The sequence below is a fragment of the Ranitomeya imitator genome, chromosome 3, assembly GCF_032444005.1.
Source record: "Ranitomeya imitator isolate aRanImi1 chromosome 3, aRanImi1.pri, whole genome shotgun sequence".
Taxonomy (NCBI): domain Eukaryota; kingdom Metazoa; phylum Chordata; class Amphibia; order Anura; family Dendrobatidae; genus Ranitomeya; species Ranitomeya imitator.
Genome location: NC_091284.1, coordinates 481,062,217 through 481,078,762, shown reverse-complemented (window position 1 = coordinate 481,078,762; position 16,546 = coordinate 481,062,217). Strand labels below are relative to the sequence as shown.

General features: G+C 47.1%; 1 protein-coding gene across 1 annotated transcript in view; it reads left to right on the top strand.

Moving 5' to 3' along the window:
• CCDC138 (coiled-coil domain containing 138) overlaps positions 1–16,546 on the top strand; it is a 125,522-nt gene that overhangs the window by 5,830 nt on the left and 103,146 nt on the right. Inside the window, exon 3 of the mRNA XM_069757556.1 lies at positions 6,558–6,690. Coding sequence (XP_069613657.1) covers positions 6,575–6,690 — 116 coding nt within the window. The 5' untranslated portion in view covers positions 6,558–6,574. The remainder of the gene's footprint in view (positions 1–6,557; positions 6,691–16,546) is intronic.

The window sequence follows — 16,546 nt, the reverse complement described above, 5'->3', positions numbered from 1 at the left end:
TGAGGAGGGACCAAAGAAATCACAGTTCTTTCGGAAAACTCGCTCGCACCCAAGACAGGACTACAGAGGGAAAGGGAAGTCCGGTAGATGGAGCCACCCTAAAGGGGGCAGAGGAAGAGGTTTCTTTCGAGACCAATCATCAGGACCCAGCAAACAATGACGCCAACAATATAGGAGGAAGACTACAATACTTCCTAGAGGGATGGCAGAACATTACTCGGAATCAGTGGATTCTACAGACAGTTGCACAGGGGTACAAGATAGAGTATACTCATCTACCCCCCCCAAGAGATTCTGTTTAACACAGAGTCGTCAATAGTACATCAAAGGCTGCTAACAGACATACAGGAACTCTTAGAGTTACAGGTCATAATACCGGTACCCCATCATCAGCATTTTCAGGGACATTACTCCAGTCTATTCTCCGTAAAAAAAACAAGCGGAGAATACCGTACAATAATCAACTTAAAACCATTAAACAAATGGGTGGCGTACAGACGCTTCAAGATGGAATCTCTCAAATCAATTATACCTTTAATAAAAAAAGAACTCGGTAATGTGCACGCTAGATCTCAAACATGCATACTATCATGTTCCCCTCCATCCCTCACATCAAAAATTCCTCAGATTTGCAATAAGAAACCGCAGGAAAATACTTCATTTTCAGTTCCAGTGTCTACCATTCGGCCTCTCCTCTGCCCCAAGGATATTCACAAAACTCATGACGGAGGTCATGGCCTATTTAAGACAAAAAGAAGTTCTCATTGCACCATACCTGGACGATCTGTTATTAATAGCAGATTCATCCCAACAGATGGAAGATTCTTTAAGGATTACCTCGTCACTCCTGAAGCGTCTGGGGTGGATAATAAATTTGAAAAAGTCCAGTCTTGAACCAGAGACACAGAAAATATTTCTGGGCGTACTACTAAATTCCAAACTGGAATACTCCTTCCTACCAGATCAAAAACAACGGTCAATCAAAAAAGAACTTCAAACAATAAAGAAACGCAAATACATTTCCATCAGGAAAGCTATGAGGATTCTATGGCTCATGACCTCTTGCATCCCCAGCGTACAGTGGAGCCAATTTCACTCCAGAACGCTTCAAAGAGAAGTTCTTTCAGTATGGAACGGGAAGGAAAAGTCATTAGACAACAAGATGTGGTTATCCAGCGAGGTAAAACAGTCCCTCTCATGGTGGATCAACATAGAAAACCTCAAAAAAGGAAAACCATGGAGATTATCTCCATGCATAAACATAACCACCGATGCGAGCTCAAGAGGCTGGGGAGCCCACATAGAAGGACGATATCTTCAGGGGACATGGCCATCCTCAGTACGCGACAGTTCCTCCAACTACAGGAAACTCCGAGCGGTCTGGGAAGCACTAAGAAGGTGCCAATACGAGATTCAGGGACACCACATCCGAGTTTTCTCAGACAACTCGACCACGGTAGCCTTTCTCCTACATCAGGGTGGACCGAAACACCGTCCACTTCAGGCACTAGCAGAAACAATATTCTCCTGGGCGGAGAATTCCGTGAAATCCATCACAGCGGTACATCTAAAAGGTTCACAGAACCAAATAGCGGACTTTCTCAACAGAGAGAAAGTGCAGCCGTCAGAATGGTCTCTAAACAAAGGTCTTTACTCAGCTAACTCGACAATGGGGCAATCCGCAAATAGTCTTATTCGCCTCAAAAAACAATACAAAAACGGAAAAGTTCTTTTAATTAAATCCAGGAGACAGTCCAGCCGGCCTAGATGCCTTAGCTCAACATTGGGACATGGAACTTGCATACGCGTTCCCTCCATTAGCCTTGATTCCCAGAGTTTTGGGGAAAATTCAGGAAAGTCTAGCGGTAGTGATCCTCATAGTGCCATATTGGCCCAAGAGGAGCTGGTTTTCTCTGCTGAAGTGGATGGCGATAGAAGACCCAGTTCTCCTACCACTGAGGCAAGATCTCCTAACGCAGGGACCGCTGGTCCATCAAAATCTAAAGATGCTGCATGGATCTTGAAAAGGAGATCTTGAGATCAAAAGGACTGTCGGACTCGGTCATTTCAACCATGAAAAAGAGCAGGAAGCCGGTAACTTCAGCTATATACCTAAAAATTTGGAAGAAATTTTGTGCACAAAGCAATACTTCAATATCTGTTCTCCAAGAACCAGATATTCCTCAGATATTAAATTTCCTCCAAACAGGCTTTGATATGGGCTTGAGGCCTAGTACACTGAAAGTACAGGTCTCGGCTTTAAGTGCCTTTTATGATTGTCCACTAGCAAATCATCCCTGGGTAGCGAGATACATCAAAGCTACGCAACGTATCCGACCAACAGTACGAAGTTCATTACCTCCATGGAACCTCACCCTGGTACTAAATGAATTACGGAAAGCTCCATACGAGCCACTTGATCACGCAGACCTGAAATCTGTAACATTCAAAACTATCTTCCTAGTCGCAATAACGTCAGCAAGGCGAATAGGCGAAATCCAAGCCCTGTCCATAACAGATCCATACTTGAAGATACAAGAAGATTGCATCGTCCTAAAGTTGAACCCTTCGTTTCTTCTAAAAGTTGTGACGGACTTTCACAGAAACCAGGAAATTATTTTGCCTACGTTCTGTCAGAACTACAACAATGACAAAGAACGTTCTCTCCATTCCCTGGACGTTAAGAGAACAGTATTGCAGTATCTGAAACTCATAGACAGCTGGAGAATTGATTCAAACCTCTTTATCCAGATGTCTGGGAAGAATAAAGGCAGAAAAGCCTGAAAAGCAACTCTAGCCAGATGGATTAAATCTACCATTTGCGCTGCATATGTTTCAGCCGGTGAATCCCCTCCAGAACACCTGAAAGCCCACTCCCTAAGAGCGATATCGGCTTCATGGGCAGAAAGTGCGGGTGCATCCATGGACCAAATTTGCCGAGCGGCAACTTGGTCTAGCTCAAATACCTTTTGTAAGCATTACAAGTTGGACGTTCTGTTAAATCAACAGACCGGCTTTGGGAGGAAAGTCCTCCAAGCTGTGATCCCGCCCTAAATAGGAGTTATTTGGTATTTCTCCTTGTGGTGCTGTCATGAGGGACTATCTGGAAACTAGGAGTTAGTCGTACCGGTAACGGTATTTCCAGAAGTCCATCATGACAGCACCCATTATTTACCCTCCCTTGAACTCTTGTCTGATGTTAGATATAAACATGTATAGAAAGGAAGTTCAATAAAATTGCGTTGTATCTATCCTGGTGTGGTACTTTGTAAAATCACTGAAGGGTAGAGGTGAGGAGGGGCTATTTAACCTCTTCTGTGTTCCTGTCCCTATCAAGGATATGAAGAGCAACCTCCTTGTGGTGCTGTCATGATGGACTTCTGGAAATACCGTTACCGATACAACTAACTCCTAGTTTTATTGGTATCTATTTTTATTTTTGATATATTACTAGATGGTGGTCCGATTCTACCGCATCGGGTATTCTAGAATATGCATGTCCACGTAGTATATTGCCCAGCCACGTAGTATATTGGCCAGCACAGAGGCACATAGTATAGAGACTTTAAAAAAAAATAAACATATACTCACCTTCCGAAGGCCCGTTGAAGTCCTGCTATACTCACCATCCATCGCCTTTCCCGCTCCTCGCCACGCTCCCGGGATCGCTCAATTGCAACCGGCAGCTTGCAGTCCCAGGGCTGGTGTGAGCAGGACCTATGATGACGTCGTGGTCACATGACTGTGACGTCACGGCAGGTCCTTGTCGCACACCATCCCAGGGACCGGAAGCTGCCGCTTGCAATGGAGCGGTCCCGGGAGCGTGGCGATGAGCGGGCAAGGCGGCGGATGGTGAGTATAGCAGGTTTTTTGTTTTTTAATTATTTTTAGCATGACCTATTTTTACTATTGATGCTGCATAGGCAGCATCAATAGTAAATAGTTGGCGACACACAGGGTTAATAGCAGCGGTAACGGAGTGCGTTACACCGCGGGCCGTTACCGCTGCCATTAACCCTGTGTGAGTGGAGGGGATTATGGAGCGGGCGCCGGGCAGTGAGTGCAGGAGAGTAGGGGAGGGACTGTGGCCGTCGCTGATTGGTCGCGGCAGCCATGACAGGCAGCTGCCAAGACCAATCAGCGAATGAATAACCGTGACAGAAGGACAGACAGACAGACGGAAGTGACCCTTAGACAATTATATAGTAGATATATAGTACAGACCAAAAGTTTGGAGACACCTACTCAGTTAAAGATTTTTCTGTATTTTCATGACTATGAAAATTGTACATTCACACTAAAGGCATCAAAACTATGAATTAACACATGTGGAATTATATACTTAACAAAAAAGTGTGAAACAACTGAAATTATGTCTTATATTCTAGGTTCTTCAAAGTAGCCACCGTTTGCTTTGATGACTGCTTTGCACACTCTTGGCATTCTCTTGATGAGCTTCAAGAAGTAGTCACCGGGAATGGTCTTCCAACAATCTTGAAGGAGTTCCCAGAGATGCTTAGCACTTGTTGGCCCTTTTGCCTTAACTCTGCGGTCCAGCTCACCCCAAACCATCTCGATTGGGCTCAGGTCAGGTTACTGTGCAGGCCAGGTCATCTGGCATAGCACCCCATCACTCTCCTTGGTCAAATAGCCCTTACACAGCCTGGAGGTGTGTTTGGGGTCATTTTCCTGTTGAAAAATAAATGATGGTCCAATTAAACGCAAACCGGATGGAATAGCATGCCGTTGCAAGATGCTATGGTAGCCATGCTGGTTCAGTATGCCTTCAATTTTGAATGAATCCCCAACAGTGTCACCAGCAAAGCACCCCCACACCATTACACCTCCTCCTCCATGCTTCATGGTGGGAGCCAGGCATGTAGAGTCCATCCGTTCACCTTTTCTGCGTTGCACAAAGACATGGTGGTTGGAACCAAAGATCTCAAATTTGGACTCATCAGACCAAAGCACAGATTTCCACTGGTCTAATGTCCATTCCTTGTGTTCTTTAGCCCAAACAAGTCTCTTCTGCTTGTTGCCTGTCGTTAGCAGTGGTTTCCTAGCAGCTATTTTACCATGAAGGCCTGCTGCACAAAGTCTCCTCTTAACAGTTGTTGTAGAGATGTGTCTGCTTCTAGAACTCTGTGTGGCATTGACCTGGTCTCTAATCTGAGCTGCTGTTAACTTGCGATTTCTGAGGCTGGTGACTCGGATAAACTTATCCTCAGAAGCAGAGGTGACTCTTGGTCTTCCTTTCCTGGGGCGGTCCTCATGTGAGCCAGTTTCTTTGTAGCGCTTGATGTTTTTTGCCACTGCACTTGGGGACACTTTCAAAGTTTTCCCAATTTTTCAGACCGACAGACCTGCATTTCTTAAAGTAATGATGGCCACTCGTTTTTCTTTACTTATCTGCTTTTTTCTTGCCATAATACAAATTCTAACAGTCTATTCAGTAGGACTATCAGCTGTGTATCCACCAGACGTCTGCACAACACAACTGATGGTCCCAACCCCATTTATAAGGTAAGAAATCCCACTTATTAAACCTGACAGGGCACACCTGTGAAGTGAAAACCATTCCCGGCGACTACTTCTTGAAGCTCATCAAGAGAATGCCAAAAGTGTGCAAAGCAGTCATCCAAGCAAAAGGTGGCTACTTTGAAGAACCTAGAATATAAGACATATTTTCGGTTGTTTCACACTTTTTTGTTAAGTATATAATTCCACATGTGTTAATTCATAGTGTTGATGCCCTCAGTGTGAATGTACAATTTTCATAGTCATGAAAATACAGAAAAAACTTTAAATGAGAAGGTGTGTCCAAACTTTTGGTCTGTACTAATATATATATATATATATATATATATATATATATATATATATATATATATATATATATATATCTCGTATCATATGACTAATGTAGCCACTCCCTGATTCTGCGGATCTGTTGTACAGTAGCTGGCAGAGAGGGTGCCATACATTGAATGCAGCAGTATATTACACCTCCATTCAATTTGTTAATATCCTATTGGAGCTAATAACAACTGATCGGTGGAGGTGTTGGGGGATGAACCACCACTGATCTGATATTGATGACTAGAGGTGAGCGGATCACTTGGTCCAACCCATGGCCATGGTCCAGGTTAGTGCTCTTGCTCTCTGGCCGTGGATAGGGGCTGCGCGAATCTCCCTACCCCCCCCCCCACAATGTCAGGGTTGGCATATGATTGGCGAGACGTCACCTGTGCACTACACACATTGCACCAGGCCAACAAATCAAGCCCCATAACGTGGAACACTGACTAATTATTCTTTTTTGGCAGCTTCATAGTCCCTGCACCCTGTTATGGGTCACATGCACACACGAGTGAAATGTGTATGGCACCGTACACCAGCATTTTTGCTTATAAAAGGCGCACAGCTGATTTGCGAAAAAATTCGAGGCTGTTTCTTTCTTGCTGCTGTCAACTTTAGGTGCTACGTTTTAAAAGGATACCTACTATAAACTACAATATGTACATTCTTATTTGTTACTCTTTAATGTTTTCTTACAGTTCATCTTGATCACTAGATGGCAGACTCCAGAATGTCTTTGCAGTCAGTGTCCCCTTCTGTAACCCTCCTTGACAAGAAGCATTATAATAAAGCACTTCGGGATTTACTGAGGAGGATTCGTGATTCCAATAGGTAAAGCATATAATACATACATTACAGTCCTATCACATTTTTTATGGTAAGAAGTATGTTTGCCATGAGATCCACCCACTCCTTAAGGTGGTACTCCCTTACCAGTCTTACCCATACATTGAACGCTGTAGCGTGATATTGAATTTCCTTTCTAATGCATTTAGCATTTAACCCCTTAATAACCGACAACGCATCTTTTTACTGATCTGTGATGTAAGAGACTAGCATCCCCATACTGGGGACAATCCAGCAGCTGTCGGCTGTACACTATAGCTGACAACTTGGTGCATCAACCATGATCAGTTTTGGCACCAATTATGGTCGTTTAACCCCTTTCTGACCTATGACTTACTATCCCGTCGAGGTGGGTGGCCGATCGCGGCCGGGTCACCTGCATATCGCAGCTGACATCCGGCACTATGTGCCAGGAGCGGTCACGGACCGCCCCTGGCACATTAACCCCCGGCACACCGCGATCAAACATGAACGCTGTGTGCCGGCGGTATAGGGAAGCATCGCGCAGGGAGGGGGCTCCCTGCGGGCTTCCCTGAGACCCCCGCAGCAACGTGATGTGATCGCGTTGCTCCGAGGGTCTCCTGCCTCCTTCCCCCCGGGACAAAGTAAAAAAAGTTTAAAAAAAATTTTGCCACATGTGTAAAAAAAAAAAAATATATATTATTCCCATAAATACATTTCTTTATTTATAAAAAAACAATAAAAGTACACATATTTAGTATCGCCGCGTCCGTAACGACCCAACCTATAAAACTGCCCCACTAGTTAACCCCTTCAGTAAACACAGTAAGAAAAAGAAAAAAAAAAACGAGGCAAAAGACAACGCTTTATTATCATACCGCCGAACAAAAAGTGGAATAACACGCGATCAAAAAGACAGATATAAATAACCATGGTACCGCTGAAAACGTCATCTTGTCCCGCAAAAAACGAGCCGCCATACAGCATCATCAGCAAAAAAATAAAAAAGTTATAGTCCTGAGAATAAAGCGATGCCAAAATAATTATTTTTTGTATAAAAGTTTTTATCGTATAAAAGCGTAACTTTTACTAGAACTATATAAAAGTATAAATCAAAAGAAAAAAGTCACCCAAAAGTGATATAAAAACACAAGGGGTAATGTCTCAACAAAGAGACACAGCAACAGGAGACCCCTAAAAGGATTCCAAAGACACCACCTGCAAAGATGCTTGCAGATGAAAGGCAGACCAATATATGATTCATGCAATATCTGTCAGAAACAATTACAAATGGATCATGAAGCAATAGTACATATATTTGGTTGCATGTAAAATGGACACAAACATGACACCTGTACCACGGTATTAACAGTAAGAGTTAAGGTAAAGAAAATGGAACATTCTCACCAACTCCAGGATACATAGGCAGGAGACCCGTAAGACCTTTTGTTCAGGCGATAGACCGGGATGTAATGAAGGGAACTGGCAATACCCTGTCATTCCCTATGGGGCTAACAGTAGTCTAACCCCCAAAACTCCTGCCCTTACAAGGGCAGTCCACAGCTACCCCTGCACCAGCATGCCCTGCACTCTCCCTGTGGTCAGTCCCGACGCGTTTCCTTCAAGCCAATCATCAGAGCTCTGCATGATAGCATAGGGGGTGGCAGCAACTTATGTCTCCCTTTTAAGCACTTATCTCTAGAATCAAGCAGGTCCCCTGATGATTGGCTTGAAGGAAACGCGTCGGGACTGACCACAGGGAGAGTGCAGGGCATGCTGGTGCAGGGGTAGCTGTGGACTGCCCTTGTAAGGGCAGGAGTTTTGGGGGTTAGACTACTGTTAGCCCCATAGGGAATGACAGGGTATTGCCAGTTCCCTTCATTACATCCCGGGCTATCGCCTGAACAAAAGGTCTTACGGGTCTCCTGCCTATGTATCCTGGAGTTGGTGAGAATGTTCCATTTTCTTTACCTTAACTCTTACTGTTAATACCGTGGTACAGGTGTCATGTTTGTGTCCATTTTACATGCAACCAAATATATGTACTATTGCTTCATGATCCATTTGTAATTGTTTCTGACAGCTATTGCATGAATCATATATTGGTCTGCCTTTCATCTGCAAGCATCTTTGCAGGTGGTGTCTTTGGAATCCTTTTAGGGGTCTCCTGTTGCTGTGTCTCTTTGTTGAGACATTATCCCTTGTGTTTTTATATCACTTTTGGGTGACTTTTTTCTTTTGATTTATACTTTTATATAGTTCTAGTAAAAGTTATGTTTTATCTCCACTTGCGCTGTAATTAGTATTCATTGTTCTAGTGGATATATCTGTGCTGTTTATCCACATCCAGATTTTTTTGCTTTTCATCGTATAAAAGCGCCAAAACATAAAAATATGATATAAATGAGATATCGCTGTAATCGTACTGACCCGAAGAATAAAACTGCTTTATCCATTTTACCAAACGCGGAACGGTCTAAACGCCTCCCCCAAAAGTAATTCATGAATAGCTGGTTTTTGATCATTCTGCCTCACAAAAAATGGAATAAAAAGCGATCAAACAATGTCAGATGCCCGAAAATGTTACCAATAAAAACGTCAACTCGTCCCGCAAAAAACAAGACCTCACATGACTCTGTGGACTCCAAATGTGGAAAAATTATAGCTCTCAAAATGTGGTAACGCAAAAAATATTTTTTGCAATAAAAAGCGTCTTTCAGTGTGTGACGGCTGCCAATCATAAAAATCCGCTAAAAAACTCGCTATAAAAGTAAATCAAACCCCCCTTCATCACCCCCTTAGTTAGGGAAAAATAAAAAAAATGTATTTATTTCCATTTGGGCTAGGGTTGGGGCTAGGCTTAGGGTTGGGGCTAGGGTTGGGGCTAAAGTTAGGGTTTGGATTACATTTACGGTTGGGAATAGGGTTGGGATTAGGGTTATGGGTGTGTCAGGGTAAGGTAACGTTCACACTAGCGTTACGCTAATTTGCGTCGGGCGACGCAGCGGCGACGCATACGTCATGCGCCCCTATATTTAACATGGGGGACGCATGTGTTTTTTTTGTTGCGTTGTGCGACGCATGCGTCTTTTTTGCCGCAAGCGTCGGACCAAGAAAACGCAACAAGTTGCATTTTTCTTGCGTCCGAATTTCGGCAAAAAACGACGCTTTTGCGTGCGTTTTGCCGCGTTTTTGCGTGCGTTGTGCGTTGCGTCGCCGACGCAGCGGCGCACAACGCTAGTGTGAACGTAGCCTTAGAGGTGTGCTTAGGGTTACTGTTGAGATTAGGGTTAGGGGTGTGTTTGGATTAGGGTTTCAGTTATAATTGGGGGGTTTCCACTGTTTAGGCACATCACAGGCTCTCCAAACGCGACATGGCGTCCGATCTCAATTCCAGCCAATTCTGCGTTGAAAAAGTAAAACAGTGCTCCTTCCCTTCTGAGCTCTCCCGTGTGCCCAAACAGGGGTTTACCCCAACATATGGGGTATCAGCGTACTCGGGACAAATTGGACAACAACTTTTGGGGTCCAATTTCTCCTGTTACCCTTGGGAAAATACAAAACTGGGGGCTAAAAAATAGTTTTTGTGGGAAAAAAAAGATTTTTTATTTTCACGGCTCTGTGTTATAAACTGTAGTGAAACACTTTGGGGTTCAAAGTTCTCACAGCACATCTAGATAAGTTCCTTGGGGGGTCTAGTTTCCAATATGGGGTCAATTGTGGGGGGTTTCTACTGTTTAGGTACTGTAGCGTTTCACCCGCTACGGGTCTTGGGGATACTCGCTTGGCAGCAGGATAAACACTTCAGGCACGATATCTCACACATATCAGTCCATATGGTTTATTTAAACTCCACATAAACCAGACAGGGTACAGTCCATTTCATTACAGCCATGAAACATTAGACAGTTCACGTAGCAGATAGGCTTCTCTGCTGTATATTATAATCCCGTTGTCCGGGGTTACCTCTCAGAAGTTCCACTCCTTACACTGACTTCAGGTCAGTCCCAGGTCCTCAACACAGACCGTCCAGGTCTACGGTCTCCATGTGCTTCCAGGACAACTCCACTCCCAGGAGCCTCCAACACCGACCATCCAGGTCTACGGTCTCCAGGTGCTTCCAGGACAACTCCACTCCCAGGAGCCTCCAACACCGACCGTCCGTGCTATGTCCAGCACGCAGGCTCTCCAGCCTGGAATGGTCTCTGTGTGCTTCCAGGACGTCCCCAATTGGAATCGTCCAATACACAGGCCATTCTGCAGTGTCCTGCCAAGACACACGGAAGTGTGTCCACCCTGACAGACACTCACACACTCACTCAATCTCTCTCTTACCATGTGCTACACACACCTCTTTTACATAGGTGTAACCACACCCAGATACCTGTCACATGGCTAATCAAGTGAGCGTGACATTATTATTATTATTATACATTTTTATAGCGCCATTTATTCCATGGCGCTTTACATGTGAATACGGGGCAAATATAGACAATTACATTAAACATGAGCAGATAACAAGGCACACGAGTACATAAGGAGGGAGGACCCTGCCCGCGAGGGCTCACAGTCTGCAGGGGGTGGGTGAGGATACACTAGGAGAGGGAAGAGCTGGCTGTGCGGCTGTTCAGTAGGTTGAGGATCACTGCAGGCTGTAGGCTTGTCGGAAGAGATGAGTCTTCAGGTTCTTTTTGAAGGTTTCTATGGTAGGCGCAAGTCTGATGTGTTGGGGTAGAGAGTATCACCACAGGTCCTTACACACAAAACCATCTTACGTGTTCAGACACGCCTTTTTGGCTGGGTTTGTAGGTGACTGAACCCACCCATCTCTCCAATCACCTGGAAGCCTTCCCAATGTAAACAAACCCCTCAGCAGTAGATCTGCTTGAGCAAAACATACCCAGGCTTCCATCACAGGGCCACCCACCTCTGCGATACATACCATCCATCATTCACATGACCAGTTGCTATGCTACAGTGCATTAGGGGCTCTGCAAACGCAATTTGACGCCTGCAGACCATTCCATCTAAGTCTGCATTCCAAATGGCGCTCCTTCCCTTCCGAGCCCTCCCATGTGCCCAAACGGTGGTCTTCCCCACATATGGGGTATCAGCGTACTCAGGACAAATTGGACAACAACTTTTGAAGTCCAATTTCTCCTGTTACCCTCGGGAAAATACAAAACTGGGGGCTAAAAAATAATTTACTCTGTCGCCTCATTGGGGGACACAGGACCATGGGTGTTCTGCTGCTGTCCACTAGGAGGCGACACTATGCATAATCTGAAAAAGATTAACTGTGGCTCCTCCTCTGCAGTATACACCCTTGGACGGCGTCAGCCTTCTCCAGTTTTTGCTTAGTGTCGCATAGGAGGCACACCTAAAGATTTTTTTTTTTACTCCGTTTTTTCCAACGGGATTACAGATGAAGAAAAGAGGGTCTCCTGTGAGACTCCCGGCATGGCTCCTTCCTCGGCCCTCTATTACGGGGTGCCCAGTTGAAGTAGAGATGGCTATTCCCCATGTTGCTCCTTCCCCAGTCCCTCGGGTACTGGTTCGAAGTCGAGACTCCCCCTCCTTCCTCAATTCCTTTTGGTTTCTGGGTTGAGGTCGAGGTGAGGATAATGGCCCCTGAAGGTGTGACAACAGCACCCTCCCTAATCCCCCTCTGGGGGTATTAGGTTGAGACACCTCAGGTAGGGCCTGTACAGGCAGCACTCTACAGCTCCCAGCAATAGGCCAGCACACTGTGCCTGCTTCCAGGGACCCCAGCCCAGCTGCGGGTCCTGTTGGGGCCGGAGGGAGTGCAGGCAGGCATGGCACATACAGACACAGGGCTCCCTGCACCCCTGTCTCTGCGGCAGCATCAGCTCTTTACTGCCTCAGGGAGACCCCAACCAGGCTCCCCCTTCCGCTTATAGCCCCACCGCCATCCTGCCTTTAAGTCCGGGGGGGGGAGGTTCGGTTCAAATCCGACCCCCTCCCGGACTTTCGCGCCGGCTTGGAGCCCTTCTGGGCCTCAGGCATCTAATTTAGGCCCCGGCTTCGGCCTAGCTGAAGCCGTCGACTCCTCTCCGCCCCCCCCCCCGGCCCGCCCCCCGGATGACAAATATGACACTATAGTGTCATAAAGGGGGTGGATCGAGACAGAAAGGGCACGTTTTTACGCAGCCTTGCCGCCTTTTTCCAGCTCTCCGCCTCCTTCTCCGCCTTTCTCTCCTCAGCAGCCATTTTCTGCTGTAGATTAACCCTGCATCTCCCGGTCTGTAGGACCAGGCAGCCAGTCTTCGGGGGGCACAGGACTGTGGATCTTCGGCGCTGGACCTAGGGGCACACTGGTGGGGTAAGATCACAGCTGGGTTCTTTACTCAGCTGTGAATTCATATTACCTATAAGGCTCCCCTATAGTTTTCTCTACCCTGTAAGGTCCTCTGCTGGCAGCCTTTCTGCACTCTGTGCACTATGTCGGGCTCAAGGTCCAAGAGAACCAGGCAGAACTGCTATTATGCATTCTGCACAGCCTGCGGGACCGCTCTCCCCAGTGGCAGCACGTACCCGCATTGCTAGAACTGCATACAAACTAATGTGTCAGAGCCCCAAGAAGCCCCTGCCAATGCCTCGGTGTCTAATGCCACGCCGGAATGGGTCACTCAGAAGTCGCAATTTATAGATAACCTAACCTCCACATTGCTTCAGGCTCTGCAGGGTCATGCCTTGGCTATGACCGTTACCCAGCAAAGGGAGAGCTTGACTCAGGAACAAGATGACCCTGGCACATCCACGTCTAGGTCAGGACGCAAGCGGATCCATAGATCAAGTCCATCTGCGTCATCCCATAGCACACGGTCATCCCCCTCTAGGGAGAGACACCGTAGCTCCAGGTCATCTAGACCGTCCCATTCCAGGGACAGACAATGCAGATCTCCGCAATCCCCGACCAGAGAAGGCCTCCTCCCCAGCTCACCCAGCAGGGGACGCCTGTTATGACCTGGTGGTCAGGACAATAATGGACCTGGTGGTTAAGAGCACACGGAATGACCTGATAGTTACTGATAATAAGGACGAGCTCTGGGACGTGGGAACTCTGCTGACCGCAATCCCTAAACCTATCAACCACACTAGAAATAGCCGTGGATTGCGCCTAACGCTCCCTATGCATCTCGGCATAGCCTAAGAAACTAGCTAGCCCTGAAGATAGGAAAAATAAGCCTACCTTGCCTCAGAGAAATTCCCCAAAGGAAAAGGCAGCCCCCCACATATAATGGCTGTGAGTAAAGATGAAAATACAAACACAGAGATGAAATAGATTAAGCAAAGTGAGGCCCGACTTACTGAACAGACCGAGGATAGGAAAGGTTGCTTTGCGGTCAGCACAAAAACCTACAAAAAGACCACGCAGAGGACGCAAAAAGACCCTCCGCACCGACTCACGGTGCGGAGGCGCTCCCTCTGCGTCCCAGAGCTTCCAGCAAGCAAGACAACAAATTAAATAGCAAGCTGGACAGAAAAATAGCAAACCAAAGAAATACAAGCTGTAACTTAGCTTCTGATGGGAAGACAGGTCACAAGAACGATCCAGGAGTGAACTAGACCAATACTGGAACATTGACAGGTGGCGTGGAGCAAAGATCTAAGTGGAGTTAAATAGAGCAGCAGCTAACGAATTAACCTCGTCACCTGTGAAAGGAAACTCAGAAACACCCACCAGAGGAAGTCCATGGACAGAACCAGCCGAAGTACCATTCATGACCACAGGAGGGAGCCCGACAACAGAATTCACAACAGACGCCTCAGTGATGCACAGGATTCGGAAGGCATCTGCGACTCTGACTCAGACAGGGAAACGGAAGGGTCCCTGATCCCAATCCCTCCTAGCAATACAGCGCTAGTTGAGGACATAATCTCTTCCATTAACCGGGTGCTGGACATTTCTGATCCGCCACCAGAGGCCCCAGAACATAACATTTCCTTTGAAGGACCTCTGAAGCTGCCTAAGGTTTTCTCTAACCACCCAGAGTTTAAGGCGATCCTTAAGAAGCAGCTCTCACAGCCTGAGAAAAAATTCGCTAATCGCAAATATCTGGAGGCGAGGTACCCCTTCCCACAGAAGGACACCAAGGAATGGACAGATCCACTCGAAGTGGACCCCCCAGTTTCTAGGCTAGCAGCACAGACCCTCCTTTCACTGCCAGATAGCTCAACCCTCAGGGATGCAGCAGACCGGCAGGTAGAACGCATGGCTCGTTCAATTTTCGAGGCAGCAGGAGCATCCCTGGCTCCCGCGTTCGCCTCAGTTTGGGCTGCCAAGGCCATTCTGGCCTGGGCAAAAAATTTACAAGCTCTCCAAGCATCCGCTCCTGAGCTGTCGGACCAAGCGGTTCAAATAGCAGTTGTAGCAGACTACATGCGTCATGCAGCTCTGGATTCAGCAAGGGGAGTAGCGGGGATAGCATCAAACGCCATCACAATTCGGCGTATCCTCTGGCTACGGGAATGGAAAGCAGACGCAGCCTCAAAGGAGTCCCTCACGCACCTCCCCTACGTCAGTGGGAGACTTTTCGGTGAACAGTTGGACACTATGATATCCAACGCTACCGGGGGGTAAGAGTACTTCTCTTCCCCAACTCAGACCTAAACGCGCTTACAAGAAGCGTAACCAAACTCGATTCCGATCCTTTCGGAATTCCTCGGGCTCGTCCGTCTCGCGTCCAGCACAAAATCGTAACCGTTCCCCATGCAGGGACAACTCACGACCGACGCAAATTTCAGACAAGCCCTGGCAGTCAAAAGCAGGCCAGCCTAAGCCCAGAGGAGGAAAATCTCAGACTTTCTCCTCATCATGACTCACGGACTCCGGAAGACACCACACCAGTAGGCGGCCGACTTTTGCTCTTTCATCAAGTCTGGCTGCCTATTACAGAAGACAGGTGGGTCAGGGAACTAGTGTCTTCCGGATACAAAATAGACTTCACCTCCAACCCACCGGACCGATTCTTCCTCTCTGTCCCCTCAAAACCGCCAGCCAAGGCTCGTGCCTACCACCAAGCGGTCGCCTCGCTTTTCCAAGCAGGAGTCATAGTACCGGTCCCCACGACCGACCGCTTCCGAGGGTTCTACTCCAATCTGTTTGTAGTTCCCAAGAAAGGAGGCAGCGTACGGCCCATACTGGACCTAAAACAGCTCAACAAATATGAACGTGTCCGTCACTTCCGCATGGAGTCCCTTCGGTCCATCATTGCGTCCATGGAGAACGGAGAATATCTCGCCTCCATAGACATACAAGACGCATACCTGCATATACCCATTGCACCTGCCCATCAGAGGTTTCTCAGGTTCGCAATAGGCCAGGACCACTACCAATTCGTGGCTCTCCCTTTCGGACTTGCCACGGCTCCCAGAGTGTTCACCAAAGTCATGGCAGCCACCATGGATGTCCTGCACTCCAGAGGCATAGTAGTCGTTCCATACCTGGACGATCTACTCATCAAGGCTCCCATCTTCAAGGATTGCGAGCTCAGCGTCTCAATCACAACCGATACTCTCAGTCGCATGGGCTGGTTAATCAACCTACAAAAGTCATCACCAACCCCGAGTCAGTCCCTGACTTTCCTGGGAATGCTATTCAACACCTCCAGGGGTGTAGTGCTCCTTCCCAAGGACAAGGCACTGGCTCTCCGCCTAGGAGTTCGCACCCTCCTCCGCAAACCCCCTCGATCTCTCCGGTTTGCCATGAGAGTCCTCGGCAAGATGTGGGCAGCAATAGAAGCGGTCCCATTTGCCCAGTTTCACCTTAGGCCTCTCCAACTAGCCATTCTCAAGTCCTGGGACAGGAATCCCTTTTCTCTCGACAGGGAGTTCCAGCTAACGTAGTCAACCAGGA